This window comes from Sceloporus undulatus, chromosome 5, assembly GCF_019175285.1.
Source record: "Sceloporus undulatus isolate JIND9_A2432 ecotype Alabama chromosome 5, SceUnd_v1.1, whole genome shotgun sequence".
NCBI lineage: Eukaryota > Metazoa > Chordata > Lepidosauria > Squamata > Phrynosomatidae > Sceloporus > Sceloporus undulatus.
In genome coordinates, this window is record NC_056526.1 from 30598880 (window position 1) to 30620963 (window position 22084).

Here is a 22084-nt window from a genome sequence, read left to right on the forward strand (position 1 = left end):
TTTTATTTGTGTTTTTCCTATTTTCACAGGGGTCCAGTGTCCCTAACTCCAGAGAATATGGAGGGCCCACTGTATAATCAAACTTATCTTAAGAGAATGCTATTGTTATTAATTAGTTCTATTACAGTACTTCTGTTACTTTATCTAAACTCAGTCCCAAGGAACCACTCAATTGTTTTCTGCTAGCAGGGTGCTTAAATTTTTGCCTCCAAATGTTAAGTGAAATTTGCCACAGGTTGGGGGGGGGGGAGATCAGGTCTGCACCACTGCAGCAAGCCAGAAGGGCCCAATTGTATGTACTTGTCTTCTGGGTGTCACTCAGCATGGGCAGCACCCCCTGTACCCCCTAGTGACACCACTGCACAATTTTTGTTTTAAAGGGATATTTTAAAATGGCTGTAATTCTATTGTTTAATATTGTTTTAATTTTAATTTTAATATTTCTAACTTGGGCCCAGGGTACTTAGAGGACCGCCTCTCTCCGTACAATCCGCCCCGCACACTCAGATCAACAGGGCAGCATCTATTAGTAGTTCCAGACGTTAGACTAGTTAACACCTCTAAGAGGGCCTTTTCCATCATGGCCCCCACCCTCTGGAACTCGCTGCCCATTGAGCTCTGCTCGGCCACCTCCTTGGCCCATTTTAAGAAGGGGATAAAAACATTCCTCTTCAAGCAGGCATACCCCTGAATCCTCCCTTTGAACGCCTTTCTCCCCCCCCCCCCCCCTTATTCTTCTACCAGCAGCATTGAAGACCTGGCAGGGTTTTTAATTTTAACTGTATTGTTGTTTGTGGTTTTTGCGTTGTTATTTCATGTATTTTATGTATTGTATTTTGTAGTGTTGTAAACCGCCCTGATGTTTCGAAGGGCGGTATATAAATAAAGTTTTTATTTATTTATTTATTATTTATATATCTTTTATTGCAGTTTGCTGACTTTTTGTAAGTGATATATGGGAGAAAGGCAGGGTATAAATAAAGGGTTTGGTGGATGGATGGATGAATGGAGATCTATATGACTTTTTGTTCATCCTGGAGTAATTCATGTCAACTCCCAGAGTGACCAGAAAGTTTTTGATCCAGTTACTTATTTATTTTTTCAACCCAGTATTTTCCTGAACGAAATGGATGAGATTACTGGCTATCCGTTTCTGCTATGTGCAAGCAAAAAGACCTTTTTTTCTTGTCCGTTCATAGGATGTTGTGTTTCAGTGTGTGTTATTATTGGAGTCTGTTTCAAAAATACATAATTCTAAAAAACATATAGAAAAGCTGTGTGTGTGTGTGTGTGTGTGTGTGTGTGTGGACATTTCTTGCTTCAGGCAGTTGCTCCAAGCAATTCAAAACCAAATTCTATTTGAGAAATTATCTGCAGAAAGAGCATGATAGTTTCACTTAGAAATGATCTGGGCAAGGAAGTTCCAGAGGTGGGACGTTTTCCTCCTTGATGAAGTCATGTGCCAGGATTTGGCTGGTGTACAGTAACACAAAGTTCTGCCACTCCGTTTCCTCATGTTTTGAACACAAGTCTACAGTCTTCATCATCCCTCTCCTCCCCATCTTTCTGGCCAGCCATTCCACATAGGTGTTCTCTAGAAGCAAAAATGGTTCCAAAAATACATTGTCCAAAGGGTAAAAACAAAGAATTTTCTGTAGCATCAGCTAGACAGCTCAACTTTTTCTATTGTGATCTAGTTTGTTAAGCAAAAATCTCAAAAACAAACATTCAGGCCAGCCTGCGCCACCTGCCAAGCCAAAAATACATGCAGATTGTGCACACTACAGGCTGAATAAACATCTGTTTGTCAGAAGAGGAAAATTCAGTACCCCATCTGCACAAAAATAAGCACACATCACACACACACACACACACACCATCAAAGTTTACACTTTTTGCTTCTTGTGGGATCACTAAGACTGGAGAGGAGCAATACATAAGGGTCTCAAAACTATCATGAAATTATTATTTGTTTAAGGAGTACCGCAAGGTTCCTTTGTTCCTAAGCAGACTGATAACAGATTGATAACAGAAATTATCTTTGAAACAGAGAATGGAAGTGAGTTCAGACTCAAGGACCAATGGGAATTTAGACATTTATGGAATAGCAATCTTCTAGTGCTGTGTCTCATCCTAAACGGCTTTTGAAATTGCTTGCTTTGTAACCAATGTGTTAAAGTCCAGAAAAATCAGAAAATAGGAAACTCCTCTATGCATGGGGAATTTGTCAAGTTGTAAGATCAGCAAACTGATGGATTTAATAGCTGATAAAAATAAATCTACCGCATGGTCATACAAAGGAAAGAGACAAAAGATGCTTGTATGCAGTATCACTTATTCTGGTAACAACAAAGAGGCACAGGAAAGTGGCTAGATGGCAACACAACGTAAGACTTCTCTCCAGACTTTTATCACTGATGCTCTGATTTAGTGAAAACTGGATCACATGACTTCCATGGGCAAAGAAACCTATCTGGTCATATCACCTACTAGACTGGGAACCACACAATGTTGTTTCATAGCCAGGGCTCACACAGTTGAAGCACCCGGACTTTTTGAGTTGCACAACGAGACATCTCCGATTACTATGTTCTCTCTAAACATAGGTGCAATTTTCACAGCAGCTGGATGGAAAACAGATTTTCCCTGCTACAAAATATTGCTGTGAGCCAATCCTTGTTCTATTGCTAAATGTTTCATATGTCATGGCTTGGTCTTGAATGGGCAATTAAGACTCATCAGCTATACAAAACAGCTGTTCCAGGTGGAGATGAGAACTGCTAGAATTGTTGTGGTTCATAGGGCTGCCTGCACTCTTACATTCTTCCTGGGTGTATAGCTATGGGAACTTCTATGAAGAGTGTTTGCACTTCAATACTGATCACTGCAGCACTAGACCCACATAGGCAAAAGGATGCTTTCAGGGGCTGTCAGTAGGGGGTGTGGACTGCACTGGGTGACATCCAGTGGTGCAGTCACTCCTGTCACTCACAAGACCCCCTGGTCACCCCCTCCACCAGCCAGGGTACATCTGATGTCCATCTGGTAAAGCCACTGGTGGGTGCAGTGATGCATTCAAGTCGTTAAGTCCAAATCTCAGGTCTCACATCCCTACCTTCAAGTCTCAAGTTAAATCTCAAGTTCTTGAAAGATACTTTGAAGTGAAGTCTCAAGCTGAGCCTCAAGTCTGGGAGCCAACTTTTACCAGAAAATAAGGAGGCAGGGTGCATTTCTCAGTGGGAACAGCAAATGTAGGAGTTAAGATCTGCTTTGCAGATCTGTTCTCACTGCACATCAGAGGAGCCTTTAAAAGATTTTCAAAAAGCTTTGAAGTGACTTGAGTCCAACTTAAGTCCAAGTTAGTTGATTCAAGTATTCATCACTGAGTGGGTGTGGGGTGCTGCTGCCACCCAACACCTCCTTCCAGGTCTAGTGAGGCTGCTGACCAAGTGAGGAAAAGGCTGCAGGGTGCTGCAGCAGCCCACACCAGCAGCTGCTGGTAGGAAGAGGCTGCCTTCTGCTGGCTGGCTGGGAAAGTGGGTCACTTCCCTTTGCCTCTTGCCCAGCAGCTCTGACAGAACTGGAAATGCTGCTGGTTGGAAGCAGAAGCCCACTCCCATCAAGGCAACCTGGCTGGTGGAGGGGAGCAGATGGGGTATGTGCCAGGCAGCCTGTGACAGTATGAGTTACCACATTGGAGTGACACCAACCCTAGTGATGCCACTGGGTGCTGTGCATATAGTACTAAGGAATGAATTACCATACTTATTGCCTAGTGCTTAATGCAGGATGCCTGCTGCTGGATTGAGTTCTGCATGCAGAGTTTTATTCTCACAGTCATCACTTTACTTCTTGGAACACCTTGATTGCCTGAAGTAGCTCTGTCCTTAAAAGGAAAACATCTATGTTTGAAGCTAGACAACACTAAAGCTTGACTGACACATAGGTAGAAGCAGGCATGTGTACATAGCATTTTGGAGTATTTAGAGAGGGGAGAGTGGAATCGTCAGGAAGTGGAACTCTAAACAATGCCAGATAAAGGGATGTTTACTGCTGCCTGCACCACTTTCTGGTGGTGGATTAAAGGACTGTTGGCTAGGATACATCCAACTATTCAAATATGCCAAAGTACGTGGTCTGCATTGAGCAAAGGCACTGATAACATGGAAAATCTTACATCAAAGTAAAGTACAGAGGTGGGGAGTGAGGGTTTCCCCTTCTTTAGCTTTTTCTAGGACTAAAGGTAATAATACAGAACAGTCAATGAGTTTTTAATACATACAGACTGTGTACTGATTCTGTTTAGATAGCAAGAGGGATGGATGTTGCTGAAAAGAGGGACAGTAAGTTGAGATATTACCTGTTGTTTGAATGCACCCTATCCTTACATTATTAGAAAACACCACCCAACCCCAATTAGAATTCCAAATTCAGAGATGTCTTCTTTCCAATGGCAGGAATCACACACACCTTTTTAGAATTCCTAGTCAGTGGTGACACCTAGTGGCCTCATGGTGTTATTACATAAGGCAAAAAAAAAAAAAAAAACCACAAGGAAAGATTAGTACAGAAAGAAAAGTAGGTACACTACAGTAGTTAGTGCTCCTGGGTGTAGTGAAGTCCATTCTATCATGTATATAAAAGCGCCCAGTATGAATGCAATGTTTGCTAAAGACAATAAAAACTAAATTAAATGTTTTAACTCTATAGACTGTATACTTTAGGAAATAATATATTGATGTTTTAATCTCTCCTGACTTTAATAATTTATAAACTAGATTGAGTCCCAATAATTGGGGAACAGGTGGTATAGAAATTAATAAAAGAATCACTGCCACCATCACCAATATCACCATCATGCTATCATTTCTGCAGGGCTGCCACATTCTGGATGATGATAGTTAAAAAAGCAATCATTTGTTTAAATGTGTACAAAAATAAAATTTCCAAAACATAAAGCTTTAAAAGATTTTTAAAAAATGTAAGAAGACAAACATAACAAAAATTATTCTTTAAAATGTGGCCAGACTGCAATCTCAAAGAAAAGGGAAAAATCCCTCTTGTGTTTTGCTTTTTAAATAAGGGACCAGATATATTTCTAGTTTAATTTTATAACGAAAACCCTGCAATCAGTTATGTGTGTTCATTGCCTCTGCAACCTTTCAAATTTATAACCATGATATGAATTTCCATTTCACAGTGACACAGTCTTGTGAAACAAGTGATACCTCATTCTTTCTTAATTTGCTGCTCTTATTTTTATTTTATATTTTAAAAGTTGCAGCATATATTTTAGATACTGTTTTAAGTTTGATAAGAGATTGTGGGTTGACCATGTTGTTCATAAGTACACACTTTAGATTTTAAAAACCCATATCTGAACTATGTATTCCCAAGACATTAATGATTCTGGCTTATGATCCACCAAAGCCACGGCTATGAAGACAGTAAAGTGTGGATACTTACCAATCTGTGTGGGGATCATCAATTACCAAGAGGATCTGGGGTTTCTGTTGGACTACAGGGGCAGGACTTGTTGAGTGCTCCATCAGTCCTGCCGCTGCCTGTGTGGTCTGCTTCATGGCACTGGAGAGGGAGCTAAAGATGCTGGTACCAGAAGAAAGAGGAGCAGGCTGCTGCAGAGACTGCTGTCTCCTCTCTGTTGCTGGGGAAACAGGGTTGCTGGTAGAATTATCTGGACGCTGAAGGTCCATCATATAACCATTTGGCAAGTTGGCAACAAAACTACTGTCTGAGAGGCGCCTTCGGAGGAAATTCATTGTGATCGCTTCTCCAAAATATGACAAAATAACACAGTGTTAAGAAGCTAAAGAGCCAATTTGGGCTCTTGCTGGTTAGTCAAAAGAAATCTTCTGCCACTTTCAATTGTACAGTGGGGAGGACACTTGTGTTCTTTAGGTATGCTTGCCTGGAAAATACAGAAAAAGACAAAATGTTAGGATTATTTACCTTTGAAGAATTAGGAAAGCTAATTAGCAATTTTGTTGTACAAGGAAATAAAAAACACATGAAAATAAAACATTTTAAACCAATAACTCCAGGCAGGCTTGGGGCAGGTGTTAAGCCACTCTGAACTTTAATGGTTTCTTTCAAATCCATTAGTCTTCTGGAAGTTGTTGAGAAGCCAACATGGTGTAGTAGTTTGTGCATAGAACTATGACTCTAGATACCAGGGCTCAAATCTTTCAACAGTCATCGAAACGCACTGGGTGACCCTGGACAAGTCACACTCTCTCAGCTTCAGCACCTCTGAACAAATCTTCATCATAAGAGCTCCATTAGTTGGAAATAACATGAAGGCACACAACAGTGTCAAATGTTGTTGAACTCCAGCTCCCATCTGTCCTGTTCAGCACTGGCCAATATCAGGTATGATTTATTTATTATTTATTTATGGTATTTATACCCCACGCTTCAGCCCTAAAGGCTCTCAGAGCAGCTTACAATTATTAATTTTAATTAGATGGTTCCCTGCCCTCAGACTTACAATCTAAAAGAGACGACCCAAAAGAAGAAGGGAATGGTGGTGGGAAAGGGGATGAGGTCCAGTGGTTCTTCTTTCCCTCTGAGGCCTGGGCCAAGGCAGATGGACTGGAGGGAGGGCTCTTCTTCTTCAGGCTAGCCCTGATGGAGCTGGGTCTGCCTGGTCACTCCCTCGCAGGCCAGAGGATGACAGTTATGGAGGGAGGAGTCTCTTCCTTCAGGCTGATTGGTCACAAAAATGGAAACAATATAATGAGTGCTACTTTTGGGGGGGGGGGACAACATTTAATTATAGTTTTAAAGTCTGTGCACTTGCAGAAATTGCTTCCCCAAGTGTGCAAATTTACTTCACGATGAACAAAAAAAGGTATTTGCCTATTCATGGTAAGAATAATGTCCCCCCTCCCCCCCATTTTATTCCCCTTAGCACAAAGGTTTGAATTATGTCATTATTTACCACCTTATGCATAACTATGGCCCTCCAGATTTTGGTAGAGTGAAATTTCAATAATCCTTCACCACTGGGTATGTTGGCCAGGACTGAACCAGGTTCCACCCCTTTCCAAAGCCAACAGTATCACCAGTTTTATTCTTCAGAAAGAGCCAATATATTGTACAAGTGAAACATGAGGGCAAATGTGCGGCATGAGACCTCCTTGCTTCCCAAAGAAATTGTTTCCATGCATCCCACTTGTTGCATCTACTCAGACAATATTTCAGGTAAACTACAGATCTGGTGTGATAGAGTCAGCATTTGTGTAGCTGTGCACACAAATTTTTGTTCCAATTGACCTCTCTGCAACAGAGCTGTAACTGGTCTATTGTCTGATCTTCTAATAACTATCAACCTATAGCCCCAGCAGCTACAATATATATTCTATCCTGTAATCTTACAGTAAATGCAAACTACTGACACTATCAATTTGATCCCCAAGCAGACTTTGTGTCTTTTTTTAAAAAGTGAAGTTCAAGCCTGGCCACACAGAATCACAAAATCATAGAACCTTAGAGTTGGAAGGGGCCACAAGAATAATTTGTAGTCCAATCCCTTGCCATGCAGGCATATATAGCTAAAGCATTCCTGAAAGATGCCCATCCAGTTTGATTAAACAGTGCCAAAAAATACCTCCATGAGTGCTTACCGGAGCAAATCTATATAAACCTGTTTCCAAGGCTGCACCTTTTGACCCGTTATATTTCTACATCTCAGTAGCTTACTGTTCAGCCTACAGATGTTTCAGGAGAATCAAAAGCCAGATGATTTATACACGCATTGACGTGTATAATGGAAAGGATTGTCTGTGTTGAAATTGTACATCACGACTCTTTGTTTGAGAAAGAAAACCTCTGGATATTAAAACTCTGATTTATAATTTTAAATTTGACAATTGTTATTCTGCCTGGTAATAGGAACAATTGCAGAGCGTCACTCCTGATTACAGCAGAGCCATGTCACATAACTCAATGAGTTACAAAGGTCTTTTGTGACGCCTGCTTATCAGGGAAGCCAGAGGCAGCTCAGTAAGAGCATACAATGGGGGGGGGGGGGGCAGGGAGGAATCCATACTAATCCTTCAGAATTACAGAAACCATCTCCATCTTCAAAGTCTGCCTAAATGACACATTACTTATTCTTCACTCCCCTACAGTAAGGGCCTTGCAAATAAAAGCCTGCTTTTGTGCTTTTTTGATGCAAACGCCTCTGCCATCATTAAGATTAAATTCCTACATATATGCTAAAGGCATCTCCTTTATATCAGTGAATCAAATGAAGGTAGGTGACATTATTCAAACCAGGAAGAGTACAGAAAATAAGAACTCTGTAGATTTACCAAATAAATCCATGAAAGAAATCTGGCATTCTTCCGCCTGCCCCCTCCTTTTTTTAAAACCTCCTTTCCCACCTTTTCTTCTCTACTTCAGTTTTTGGGTTTGCAGGTGCATGATGTAATGTGAGTTTGCAAAAGCCCAGTCTGCTTGAAAACCTGATTTCACAGTGATAGGAGTCTATGTCATATCATGATTGGCATTAATAGAGCAGGGCCTTCCTTTGCAGAGATAAGTTTAGCTTTGAAGTTCACTGATCTGAATAAAATCAAGAAGCTGAATGCATTTAATGTTCAAGGCCTGGCAAGATGCATTAAGGATCAGCTCAGATGGGAACTGCCAGCAAGTAACTTGCTGGTTCTCTCACAAGAAAAAGCAGAGATTTTCCAATCTTACATTGTTGCCCTTCTCTGATGAATACAACACAGAACTCTTCCCATATCATCTCAAGGCTGTCTACGTTGTGTTTTCATAGCTGTCATAACAGATTCATGTTTGTTAAAGACAGGGTTAAGATGAGCTGTTTTCTTGCTATTGAACTAAAACAGATGCCCTTAAAAAAACAAGTCAAACTGTTACTTGGCCAATAAAGCAGGACAATGGAGATTTGTTTAATTAATAAAAACTATCATGTTTTATGGTGTGTCTATGTATTATGACCATGTAAACTTCTCTAAGAATAATCAGATGAGTAAGCATGAAGAGCTGAAACTCATACTGAGATTCACAGAAATTCTAAGGGGCTCTACAGACCACCCCTAGGGGGCAGAAGGATGCCACCCCTTTCCTGGCCGGATCAGGGCTGTGGGAACCTTATGCCGCAGCCCCAATCCAGCCTTTGGAGGGCACAAAAAGGAGTCACAAAAAGCAGTTCCTTTTTGCACCCTCCAAAGGGTGCCATAGCCACGGCAGCATGGCTGTATGGCGCCCCTTCAGTGCTGCATCATCTGGAAGCAGTGCCGGAGGCGTGCCATGATGCTACATGCTGTCTGGAGTGGCGCACAGCTTCCTGGTGCTCTGGGGCAGAGTCAGGGCATGAGTCATCAAGACGCTGCACCCTGACTCCACCCACAGGCTAGCCTTTCAGACCGATCTGTATACAGCCTAAGAACCTGTGAAACTGCATTATAGTAGGCTTCTTTTATGAGCTCAAGGTGTTGTGCATGGATGTCTTTTATTTTTAACTGTCCTCAATTCGACCCTGACTCATGGCGACCCTCATATTGGAAGCTAATACTTTGATGGGAGACTGTCAATAAATACCAGATGTTGTAGGCTGTACAGTATTTCAGAGGAAAGAACTGGGAAAACCACTTCAGAGTATTATTTGCCTTACAAAAAACAAAACCTAAGAAATTCATGAGATTGCCTTAAATTGACAGGTGACTTGCAGGACATACACATTTAGCTTTCCCTGTCAGAGAGCTCTGGTGCCACAACACTACAATTCCCAGAATTCCATAACTTTGAGCCATGGCTGTTAAGGTGGTGTCAAACTGGATGATTTCTGCAGTGTGGATGCAACTGCAGGCTTCAGCAGAGGAATAGTCTCCTACTTTCAGGACTTCTAGTCTCTAGGGAGCTTTAAGACAACAAAGGAATGGTAATGCATGAGGCAGTACAGGAATACATAGAGTTTAATCTTTCGTAGGATTAAGTCTGCTTCATCAAATGCTCCTTTTTGCGCCACGGATAGGCCAGATCGGGGCTGTTCAGCCCCTTAGTCTCTGAAAGTGTATGCTACCAACATCTTTCTCTCATCTAGTCTCAAAGATCCCTCTGCATAACATGCTTTTGGTTACTCTTTGTAGAAAATAGATATCTTGCAAAGAAAACACTATTTCCTGTGCTGGAGATCTATTTTCTGCTCAGAAAGCAGGGTTTTTGCAAATGAAAAACACATGTTTTGCTCCCCAGTGTTTCACAGAGGCAAACACTATAGAGGAACATTCATTTTCTCCCACACTGAGAAGAAAGGTACAAGAACTGTTTTCACTCACATGCAAAGATAAAATAGTCAAACTTTACATTAATGTAATGGGACATACAGTTTTCTCACACAACATACATAGCAGTGCAAACACAGTCCAGTTTGCCATTTTCGTTATGTATGCATTTAGCATAACAGTGCCAAAATACACATTAAACTTGTCAATTTAAGTATTCTGTTGTTGTTGTTGTTGTTGTTTATTTGTTTTTTTTTTCATGTATATCCAACCATTGTCTTAATATGGGACCCAATGCAGTTTCCAGCATTGTATGCTATTATTTATTTAGACCACAAGTTGAACATGAGTGAACATGCTATTATTTATGTAGACCACAAGTTGAACATGAGCGAACAGTGTGATGCAGCAGCTAAAAAGGCCAATGCTATTTTAGGCTGCATCAATAGAAGTATAGTGTCTAGATCAAGAGAAGTAATAGTGCCACTGTATTCTGCTTTGGTCAGGCCCCACCTAGAATATTGTGTCCAGTTCTGGGCGCCACAATTCAGAAAGGACATTGAGAAACTGGAGCGTGTCCAAAGGAGGGCGACAAAAATGGTGAAGGGTCTGGAAACCATGCCCTATGAGGAACGACTTAGGGAGCTAGGGATGTTTAGCCTGGAGAAAAGAAGGTTAAGAGGTGATATGATAGCCCTGTTTAAATATTTGAAAGGATGTCATACTGAGGAGGGAGCAAGCTTGTTTTCTGCTGCTCCAGAGAACAGGACCCGGAACAATGGATGCAAGCTACAGGAAAAGAGATTCCACCTGAACATTAGGAGGAACTTCCTGACAGTAAGGGCTGTTCGACAGTGGAATGCACTTCCTCGGAAGGTGATAGAGTCTCCTTCCTTGGAGGTCTTTAAACAGAGGCTGGATGGCCATCTGTCAGGGATGCTTTGATTTGGATTTCCTGCATGGCAGGGGGTTGGACTGGATGGCCCTAGTGGTCTCTTCCAACTCTACGATTCTATGATTCTATGATTCTATGATTTATTTATATAGCACTGTAGATTTGCACAGCGCTGTACATAAAAACAATAAATATATAAGAGCAAACCTGCCTATGGCGTACAATCTAAGAAAATTATAGTTCAAAAGGTAAAAAACAAAAAACAAATAGGCAATACCAGAGCTAATTTAAAATAGTTTAAAACCATTCAAAGCAAAGCAATGAAGATAAAGGTACAGCACGACCACCTCATTAAAACAACCTTCTGCAAGAATTAGTTCCTTCTCAAATGGCTGTTTGAACAAAATGGTTTTTCCCCACTGGCAAAAAGAGAGCAGTTGTTGTTAACTATTTATTATTATTATTCTTGACCAGTTGTTCTGATGCACTTCTTCATTAGCTAGCAACATGCTGACTTCCTTGGCAATAATTGTTTCCCAGTTTGGGGCTATATCTATAATGTTATATGAGACTATTAAGAAGAGTGGTCTGTGAGGGTTAAACTTTGTGTTTGCAAGGGATAACTTACTGATGTTCCATGTTCCATGTGTGGGGAGAGAACAGCAAGCTGTATTTGCCTTCATCAGAGCAATCAAAGATATTTTGAAATCGAGAGTCATTAGCATTAGGAAGAAAATAATGATCACATCAATCTGTAAAGCCAATTAAAATGTTTGTACAACAGTGACAGGAGAAAATTGCATGATTCCATAATCATGAGACTTTCAGAAGAAGAAGTGATTTTTTTTCATTGCAAAGGTATTAAACGTGAATAATTTACACACTCAGAATTCAGTCCAATCTCCATGTTCATGTGATAGTTTATAACATGGAATTATATTCATATAATTTCTGTGTAGGACAGTAATGGATATAACTTGAATGCTCTGTTATTCATATGCTAAAATAATCTAAACGAATTCATGATTTTCCATGATAGTTTAGAACAATATTATAGTTTTGTCACAAACTTTTGTTTTTGTACCTGCAAAAAGAGAAAAAAATGGTGATGGTGTTAGGGTATGAATTAACAGATTAAGCCATGGGCATAGACTGGCAGGTGCCAGCTTTCCTACCCATTCCTGGGATCTCTTTCTCCCCCTCTCCTGAATGGTATACAGGGACTCTAGGTACCCTGAGTAATGTGGTAAGGTAGAGACTGAGGAGGAGAAGTGAATAACCCCTGCAATTAGATGGAACAGAGTTCATCTCACAGAAGACATTTCCAATTGATTTTCAGGCCCTTCTCCCATGCACCACAAGGGGACGCATTGGCTGAAGAGCGGAGTATAAATAAATGTTGTTGTTGTTGTTGTTGTTGTTGTTATTATTATTATTATTATTATTATTATTATTATTATTATTATTCCCCTTGCCATGGAAAGGAGTTGTTACTGTGTTCCTTCAAGTCATTTCCAATTTAGGGGGACCCTATCACAGGGTTTTCCTGGCAAGATTTGTTAACAGTGGGTTTGACATTGCCTTCCTCTGAGGCTGAGAGAGTGTTACTTGCTCAATGGGTTTCTATAGCGGAGTGGGATTTGAACCCTGGTCTCCTAAAGTCCTAATCCAATATGCAAACTACTCCAACACACTGGCTTTTATGGGGAAGAAAATGATGCTACCTTATATGCATTACTATTTAATCAATGCCTGATGACAAGAGAGGGACATAGCTCAGAGACACATATTTTGTATGCAGTATATCCCAGGTTGAATTCCTGGCATCTCCAGTTCACAGGATCAATAACAGGTAATGGCAGAGGCTTCAGACTGAGATTCCACTGACACTGGATACTGGTCTAATAATGAACAACTGCCAATAAACTGTTAAAAGTCAATATATTTAAATTCAAACACTCATTGTTATCCTAATAAGAGACCTGGGAAATAGTAATAGTAGCTAGATTGTTGTTTTTTTAAAAAAAAATATGACTAATTAATTTTAAAAATTGAGGAGCATTTTTGCAAATAAAAACGTAATTTGGTTTAAACCATGGCTTTTAAAACTAACTTGGTTTAAACCAACCAACCTTGTTTGGGGTAGTAGCAAAGTGACAGCCAAGTAACATTACTTCATGGCTTTACTATAACAAATTATGAGTTATCTGAACCTGTGTGAGGATGTGTTTTTTCACTAATATACAATATGACAATGAATTTGTCCAAGGGCTATCACAGCTTTTGTAAAGGAAGTTGCATGTAATGATCCAAGCTGACCAGGGAAATGTCTCTTTATGGGACTTGGTTGTTAGAGGAAAGTCTTCTGACAGATAGTTCTAAACTGGAATCAGCTTTGAAATGAACAGATGGATGTTCCTGGCTGAATGGAAGGGCTGATAAAGGAATGTGTGTCAACATGTGAGACAAAGAAGCAAAATAAGCCATTTCTGAGACATGGGAAGATGCAGAATGTTGCTTGAAGTGCTCAGAGATTAATTATATTACCCTGTAATTTATAGACTTTTCTTATCTGGACTACAGCTCCCAGAATCCCTCAATTAGCCTTGGCTACTGGCCATGCCGTCTGGGAGATTCTGAGACTTGTAACATTTAAAAAACAAAACAAAACTAAATGTATAGGTTTGTGGAGCCAATTCCTGCTATGGCTTTCCGCTGTCTGCTTCCACCTATTATCTTCCAGTATATTTGTAAATAAATAAAATATTACAAAAAGAGGCAAGTCTCCTTTCAATAGAAGCAAAGGCCCAAGACAGACAGGCCAAAAGAGGCGTGACGGTGGTGATACTAGGGTTCTGGACAGCACAGCAACTGCACTGTCTGGAACCCTAATATGTAATGGTGGTGGCCTGATGGCGGTGTCCCATCTGCATGGCTGCTGCCATTTTAACGTAACAGATGCATAGCATTCACATGTCACTGCACGTCCATTACATCATGAGTGCACCATTGGTGCACTCGCGACATAACCCGGGTGCCGGTAAAAGAACCCAGAAAAAACGGGTTCTTTTAACTCCGGAGGGACATCACGCGGTCTAGCGGTGCCTGCAGACTGCCATTTTTGGCCAGTCTGTACCGGGCCAAAGATTGGCTGAATACACCTCTGGAACTTTTCAGTGCTCAGGGAGCATAAAACAATATTTTACATGCAAAACTAGTAATATAGCCTATTTTATATTTGAGACTCAGCATGATGTAGTGATTTGAGTGTTGGGCTTTGACTGCTGTCACACTGCAGATTTAATGCAATTTGGCATCACTTTAACTGTCATGACTCCATTCTATAGAATTTTGGGATTTGTAGTTTGTTGTGGCACCAGAGCTCTCTGACAGGGAAGGCTAAATATCTCACAAAACTACACGTCTCACTCTCTCGGCCTTAGGGCAAACCTCTTCTGAGTAAATCTTGTCAAGAAAACACATAATGCTTGCCTTAGGATCACCATAAATTGGAAATGACTTGAAGGCACACCACTACCACATTTTATATTTATGCAGGCCCTAGAGTGAGGTCCTTGTTGTATGGACTATTTTAATTTCTCTGCCCTTTTGCTGATAATCCATCATAACTGAGATGATCATAGGATGCAGGTTTAGATTATATAATTTGGCTCTGGAAGTTCTGGGGAGAGTGTAGCAGAATGGAGAATTTTTCAGGCTTGTTGGGTGAGGAGAGGTGAGAATAATTTGTGTGTGTGTGTGTGTGCAAGAGAGAGAGAGAGAGAGAGAGAGAGAGAGAGAAGCTATTTTCAGCAAGTTTTAAAGGCTCATTCTTGAATATTTGGAGAATGAATTCAACAAAAACTTATTTAGTATAACATGTTGGGTTAAGGTCTTCTGACATTTACACAAGCTCCAAAATGCTGTGAAATTTCTGAATAGCCTCAATGCTCTTAATAGATGTATCCTTATATAATATGCATTTGATAAGCCCTGATTTGGTAGGGCCCAATTTTTTTTTATCATCATGATCACGATCATCATCAATATCATTCCACCTTCCTCCTGGTACAGGGACTCAATTAATCCCTTGTTGATGCCTCCTTTCAGCTACTTTTAAAATATCCCAGTTTCTCTTGTCTCTTCCAACCTTCGTGATTTTTTAAGCTTACTTCAGTTGAAGTTCAAAAGCCAAAAGTAACTCATTGGGAGGGGGGGAAGAGATGAGGAGTTGGAGTTTTGCCCCTTCCAATTGTTGTTTTGTGCCTTCAAGTCATTTCCAACATATAGCGACTCTAAGGCAAAGCTATCATGGGATTCTTCGGTGGCTGACATGCTCAAGGTCACCCTGTGGGGAATTAAACTCTGGTTTCCAGGGTCATAATCCAGGGCTCAAACCACTACACCATACTGGTTCTGCTCTTCCCTAGGCTTAGGCAACAGAAAACTGCTTCATCCTCTCTTAGCCTGTGTGTTCATCCTCCTTAATAACTTTTGACATATTGACCATACTTGGATCTTGCTTGGTCATACATGCCCCAGTCATCATGTAAAATGTTGGAGGGCATGGAATCATATGATGTGGTTCACTCTGGCTTCTCCACTGCCTTGCAGTGGATGGTTAATGGAAGAATAGGGTACTTCTACTTTGCTACTTCATATTAAAAATACCAGTGTTCCTCAGCATAAAGCAGAGATTTGTGCCTTGTGCAGGTATAGCCAATGTCCAAAAACCCAGTCAGTTGTTTATGATTGCAACTGTTTAAATATTTGAAGGGATGTCATATTGAGGAGGGAGCAAGCTTGTTTTCTGATGCTCCAGAGACTAGGACCCGGAGCAATGGATGCGAGCTACAGGAAAAGAGATTCCACCTCAACATTAGGAGGAACTTCCTGACAGTAAGGGCTGTTTGACAGTGGAACAGACTTCCTTGGAGTGTAGTGGAGTCTCCTTCATTAGAGATCTTTAAGCAGAGGCTGGATGGCCATCTGTCAGGGATGCTTTGATTGAGATTTCCTGCATGGTACGGGGTTGGAATGGATGGCCCTTGTGGTCTCTTCCACCTCTATGATTCTATGATTCTAACTCAATGGGCTGAACAAGTGCATATTGTCCAGAGGTAAAAATGCTCTTGGAGGGGAAAAAATAATGATGATTTGTGTGGTTCTAGTTTACATCTTGGCAGAACCCTTGAGGAAGCATGCAAAATATAAGATACAGTGCAAATATTTAAAAAATGTATCCAGTTTAAAAGCAAATCCAAAGCAATTTGAAGACAAATCTAAATACACACACATATCCCACACTCAAAACCAGCAGAAATCAGAGAAAACACACTAAGTGCTATGAGAAATTTAATTCTTTCTGGATCACTTGTTGTATCATTAATTAACTGATATCTTGTTGATTAGTTACATTTATATAGTGTTTTTCTTCTAGTAAGCTCAGAGCTATATACCCTCTCTCTCTATCTTCATAGTCTCCACAACAACCTGGTGAAGTAGGTCAGTCTGAGAGAGGATGATTGACTGAAAGCCATCCAGTGTATTGGAACTGGAACCTGGACTTCTCCAACATGCTCACCATTACATCAGATGGGTTATCATGCTACTACAACAGCTATTACTACAACAGCCATTTTTAAGAAGGCAGACTCCTTCTCCTATAAGTTTATGCTCCAAAATTAGAATCAAAGATAGGGAGAAAAAAATTGTGAGAGAACAATACATATAATTTTTAATAGAAGAGAACTATATCTTCATTCCTGATGTAACTTTTCTAAAACTTTCTTGTAGTTCAGAAGTGAAACAATACTATGTTGTATGTCCCTTGAATGTATGCATAACAGAGAATATCATCAACAAGAGGTAACAGTATGCATTTCACAGTCCTTCTTTGTGCCAGATTTTGCCATAGTATTGTGCATATTTAATCAACTCATACTAGAAGGAGAATGTTGTTTCATTCATGAAAGGGGTTACACATATGGAATTTATTATCTAAACCATTATTACTATTATTCTCCTAATGGATAACACTAAAGCATTTCTGCTTAAGACAAAACCTCTGCCTAGCACATGGAATTGACACCAAAGAAAGCAAAATATATTGTGCTAGTTTCATGGGAACTATGCTATGCCTCTTATGCTAGTTGCAACAGCTCATTCCCTAATAGTGCTCTGTCAACCATCAACATGCACCCAACAGGTGTAAGATGGACAGGAGACCAGAAGATGTATCACTGTAATTGGTTGGGAGGCCCTGTTTATGCTTAATATCTTCCATAGGCGCATTCTAGACAGGCCTTTAATATGCCCCCGTCACGTGCTGGGGTTGGCCAAGGACCGAGTGTCCACACTGGCCTCACCCCTAGCATGTGACGAGGGCGTAAAGATGGCGGCGCCCTATACACACGGGCGCCGCCATCTTTACGTGCTGGACGCGTTGCGTCCGCACGTGTCACCCCGGAAGTGATGCTGCGAGTGCGCGACTAGCGCCTCGTGGCGTCTCTTCCGGGGCACAGAAAGGAGCGCGATTTTCGCACTCCTTCTGTGCAGCGTCCGGGAACCGCACGGTTTGGCTGCTGTGGTTCCCGGATGCTGCAACCGGCGGCGGCAGACCGCCGCTTCTCGGCGGTCTGTAACGCGCCATAGTAACTCTGGAGCTCTCCAACAAATTCCAGTGAACTTTCTGTTGACCACAAACTACTTAAAATTGGGAGAGACTGGGTAGAATTTGTCTTTTCTTAATTAGAATGTCTGGGAGTGATGATAAGAGTAGAGTATCTGTTAGCATTCTCCACACATGCAAGCAAGCCCATCACATAAATTCAGTTTGACAAATATATTTAGAAGCCAGGTTGTACTAGATTAACAGCCAGCATGACTACATAGTATAGCTAGATCAGTAGCTACCAGAAATAAATCCTGCTGTTAGTCATTCACACTCTTTCCCTGCATGTGACAGAATCTGATTATATGGAGCACTTAACATTGATTTCTGCTTGCCAAGATGCAATGGCTGAGTTTGGCTGCTCCCTCCTCATTTCCACCTCTCACAAGGCAGGATTCTTACACTGTGCCAGTCAAGAATGTTTGAGTCTTTTCATTATCTTTAATCTTAGAAAACACAGATGTGATACGTTCTAACGTTGAATGTAATATAACGTGAAGTTGGTATATTCTATATGAAAAAGTCCTGCATATTAAAAAAAGAGAGAGAAGAAACTGAATCTCATCTGTAGTAGCTCTAGAAACACACAATGAGATGGGGAGAGCCCCCCTCCCCCTTTATATGTTACTTGGAGGTCTTTAAATGAATTGTTAAAGTTTTGGTTTATTTGTTTATTTCAAGGATTTATATTCTGCCTTTCTCCAACAATGAGATTCAAGGCGGTTTATATGTTTAAATTAAATGGCAACTCTGTAAGCATGCCAGGGAAGTATGAAAATTTGCATGTTCCATGGTGGCCTGGTCAATGTTGTATGTGTTGGTTATTTCATCATTTTCTCTCTTCTTTTTTGAGTGTGTAAGGATCATTTAATTGCTTGTGTGTATACAATTACATCACATGGTATTTATGATGAGAGCATATGACTGCTTACACTTCACCAAGCCTATGGACTACTTGCATGGTATAGGCCTAAAAGGAAGTTGGAATAAGCTGTGTTTTCCATTGTGTTTCTAAACTTGGCCACACATTTTCTGTTGTGTGGATGGTTTCTGTGCTTATAGTAGTGAAGAAAGCATCCCCTTCACATGCTGAGAAGTACTCTCTCTTGGATTAGCTCACATGTGCCAGAAACAAGCCCTAACAGTGCAAACAAGCCCTGGGGATAATTCTAGAGGATTTCAAACAGAGCTTTGCAATGATATGTTTTTGGACTGTAGCCCTGAGAGTCTTCTATCTAGCATAGCTAGTGGCTATGTTGGCTAGAGGATTCTTGGAGAAGGAGTCCAAAACTACAGCAACAACAAGACAGATCGCTGATGTACTCCTACACAAATGAGAACCTGTCTGTCTAGATATAATGGCAGAATTAAGAATACAAGAAATAAGTCCTGCTGGATGATTCTAGAAATAAGTCATTCTATGCTAGCATGTTTTCCACATTTCTCTGCATTTCTTCCTTTGGGCAATTCACAAGCGGCACACAAATGTAATCTCCCTCTACCTGTTGCTGGTTCAGGGGTATGTTGGTTTTGAATGTGGAAGCACTATTTAGTTTTCATAACTAATTGCTGTTGATAGACTTAGCCTGTCTGAATTTGTCTAATTCTTTTGAACAGCCCCCAACAATTTGTGATCATCATGTTTTTGCATCAGTGAATTCCCAAAGTAAATAAAAAATACTTCATTTTGTATGTCTCAAACCTACTACTAATCAATTTTATTGAGTGACCCTTAATTGCAATATTATGGCCCCGTACATACCACCAAGAAGCGGTATCCAGGCAGCAATTCTAGGGTTAGGGACCGTGCACCAACCGCACGGTCCCTAAACCTAGGACATCACGGTGGCAGTGTAATGGCAGCCTCCCATCCATATGGGGGCCACCATCATGACATAAGCGACATGCAGCGCACTTGTGACATGCACACGGCATCCCAAGAAGAACCCAGTTTTTCCAGGTTTTTTGGGGGGTGAGGGACGCCGCGGAATTTGGCTGCTGTGGTGTCCCTCTGCAGGAAAACCAGCCACCTCCAGCCCACCCTTTTGGGGTAGTATGTACCGGTCATATGAGAGGATTCTCCCCCCCTTGTTTGTGCACTTATTGTGCCAAAGTACATTGTTTCACCACTCAAAGCACCACGACCAGACATCTATACAAGGGATTTTATCCAGAGACTTGTCTATGAAAGCAGATGCCACAATTCAGTGGTTGGTCTTTAAGTACTAAAGCGTTTTGTTATTTTGCTACTATAACTGATGCTAAAGTGGTGATGCAGTCTCTTCTGCTTTGTATGACAATATTAAAAATAATTGGTCTAGGAGTAAGCATTAACTTTGTTTTCTTGTACAGCCAAATTGTATCACAGTCCCCAAGCTAAGCTGGTGCCCTTTGCAGAAAGTAGAGTGCAAGCAGTAACGAGACTTATACAGTGGGAGCCAACTTGCACGGATTGCTCTGCATTTCCCTGCCATCAATAGAAGTTACATTTTTGTTACTATGTTAGGCTTAGGTTGTAGATTTGACCTGCAATTTCAGACGGGTCCCTCTATTTTTCTGCACCTTTTCTGGGCTCCTCCTTTTCTGACATTTCTCTGCATTTCTTCCTCCTAGTCTTTTCTGTTTCTCTCCTCTTCATAATATATTCTATGCCTCTGCTTGTAAAGAAGCCCTCCAGAAGGAGGCCTGTTTTTCACACTTCGGAGATAGAATGGAAGGATTACAGATTTCAAGGTATACAACAAATCCTTCTTTTTATGTCTCCCCCCCCCACCCAAGATCACCATTAGGCACCTTCTAATTCTATTAACCCTTTTTTGGTCCCTTCTTCTTGCCGGATCCTTCCCCACTAATTCCTTCCTCCCTTTATTAAAAGATACAATACAAGAAACCACTGCCATTATACTGAATTGGACGCAGAAAACAGAACAGGCATGTCTAACACTTATTGTTGTAGACATTAAAAGCAGATAGTTGCAGCCGACAAAGACACAAAGCATGGCCTACTTGCCAGCAGCCACACGCATTAGACATCCACACACTGATATTTCCTTCCCCCACAAATAGGAAAATAGGTCTTTAAGCAAGAGAGGATTTTACACATAGGTCTGCATTGTGCTGCCTATCCTCAAAACAACTGTTACTTCAGATCTTACCTCACAGCCCCTCCAATCCAATCCACCCCTTCCTGGGTCTGTTTCTTCTCTTTAATCTGCACATAACACTGAAGCCTCTGCCTTTCCTTTCACATTTGCTGCACACTAGCCAATATCACCTCATCCTGTTCTACAGCATCCTCCTGCCTGATTGGCTCAAGCAGGCAGTGTATTATCAGGCCCCTCCTTATACCTCGATTATCATAGGAGCATGATTAATTTAGCAAAACAAACTAGTGGGCTGGCTTGGTCTCACACAGCCTTTGGAAAGGGCAGAAGTCTTTCTCCCTAAAGCTGTTGCTTTGGAAGAGATTCAAGAGACAGATTCACCACCAGTCCCTATCTGCAGTCTAGGCAGAGAAGAAAAAGAGGTGAGGACTTGGTGTGGTAGTAGATTACTTATTTGCCAACCCCTCCCCTCAACACCATGCCAGTTGGTGTTTGCATTCCCTGAAGAATCCCCATTGGCCCCAATAGCTGGGTGTGTGGGAGTTGTGGTCAACACACCTGGACAGAGCACCCGTAGGAAGGTTTTCATAGATTACCAGAACATTAATCTCCTTTGTACAATCTCACAAAAATAGGCTGTCTTTCTTTCTTCCTTCCTTCTTGCCTCTGCTGAGATCCCCATGTGGAGTATGTACTGAGCTTTCCTTAAGTTTGTGTGTGTAAAAACAACACCTATGTTCACACACCACCATTGCATTTTTTTATGACCAGGGAAAAATTCATACAGGCCTGTTACAGACAGCCAAAATAAAGCGCTTCAGTCACAGTGGAGATATGGTGTTTCAATGATGCATGCGTCCTAAGAGTCCAGAAGTCGCACCAAAGCCACACTCTAGCCTTAAGGACTAGAGCGTGGCTTTGGTGTGGCTTCTGGACTCTTAGGACGCATGCATCATTGAAACACCATATCTCCACTGTGACTCGAAGCAGCTTTATTTTGGCTGACAGTTACTACAAAAACAGAACAAGACTGAAAAAAAAATATTAAAGGAGAGAGTTAGTATATCACTCCAGTGAGTCTTAGTTTGGAACTCAGCCTTATAGTACTAATAAGTTTTTCACTCTTATAATTGCT

The 22084-nt window shown here is 41.1% G+C and overlaps 1 protein-coding gene across 2 annotated transcripts in view; it reads right to left on the reverse strand.

Annotated features, from left to right (window-relative positions):
• Positions 1-22084, reverse strand: part of SYN3 (synapsin III) — a 1385441-nt gene that overhangs the window by 229913 nt on the left and 1133444 nt on the right. The window contains exons 1-2 of one of the 2 annotated variants that reach the window (XM_042466642.1): positions 6509-6529; positions 5467-5929 (exon numbers count right to left, since the gene is read on the reverse strand). In XM_042466642.1, the coding sequence (XP_042322576.1) occupies positions 5467-5780 (314 nt within the window). In that variant the 5' untranslated portion in view covers positions 5781-5929; positions 6509-6529. Of the gene's footprint in view, positions 1-5466; positions 5930-6508; positions 6530-22084 lie in introns of those variants that run through there. The other variant, XM_042466641.1, reaches the window with a different exon arrangement.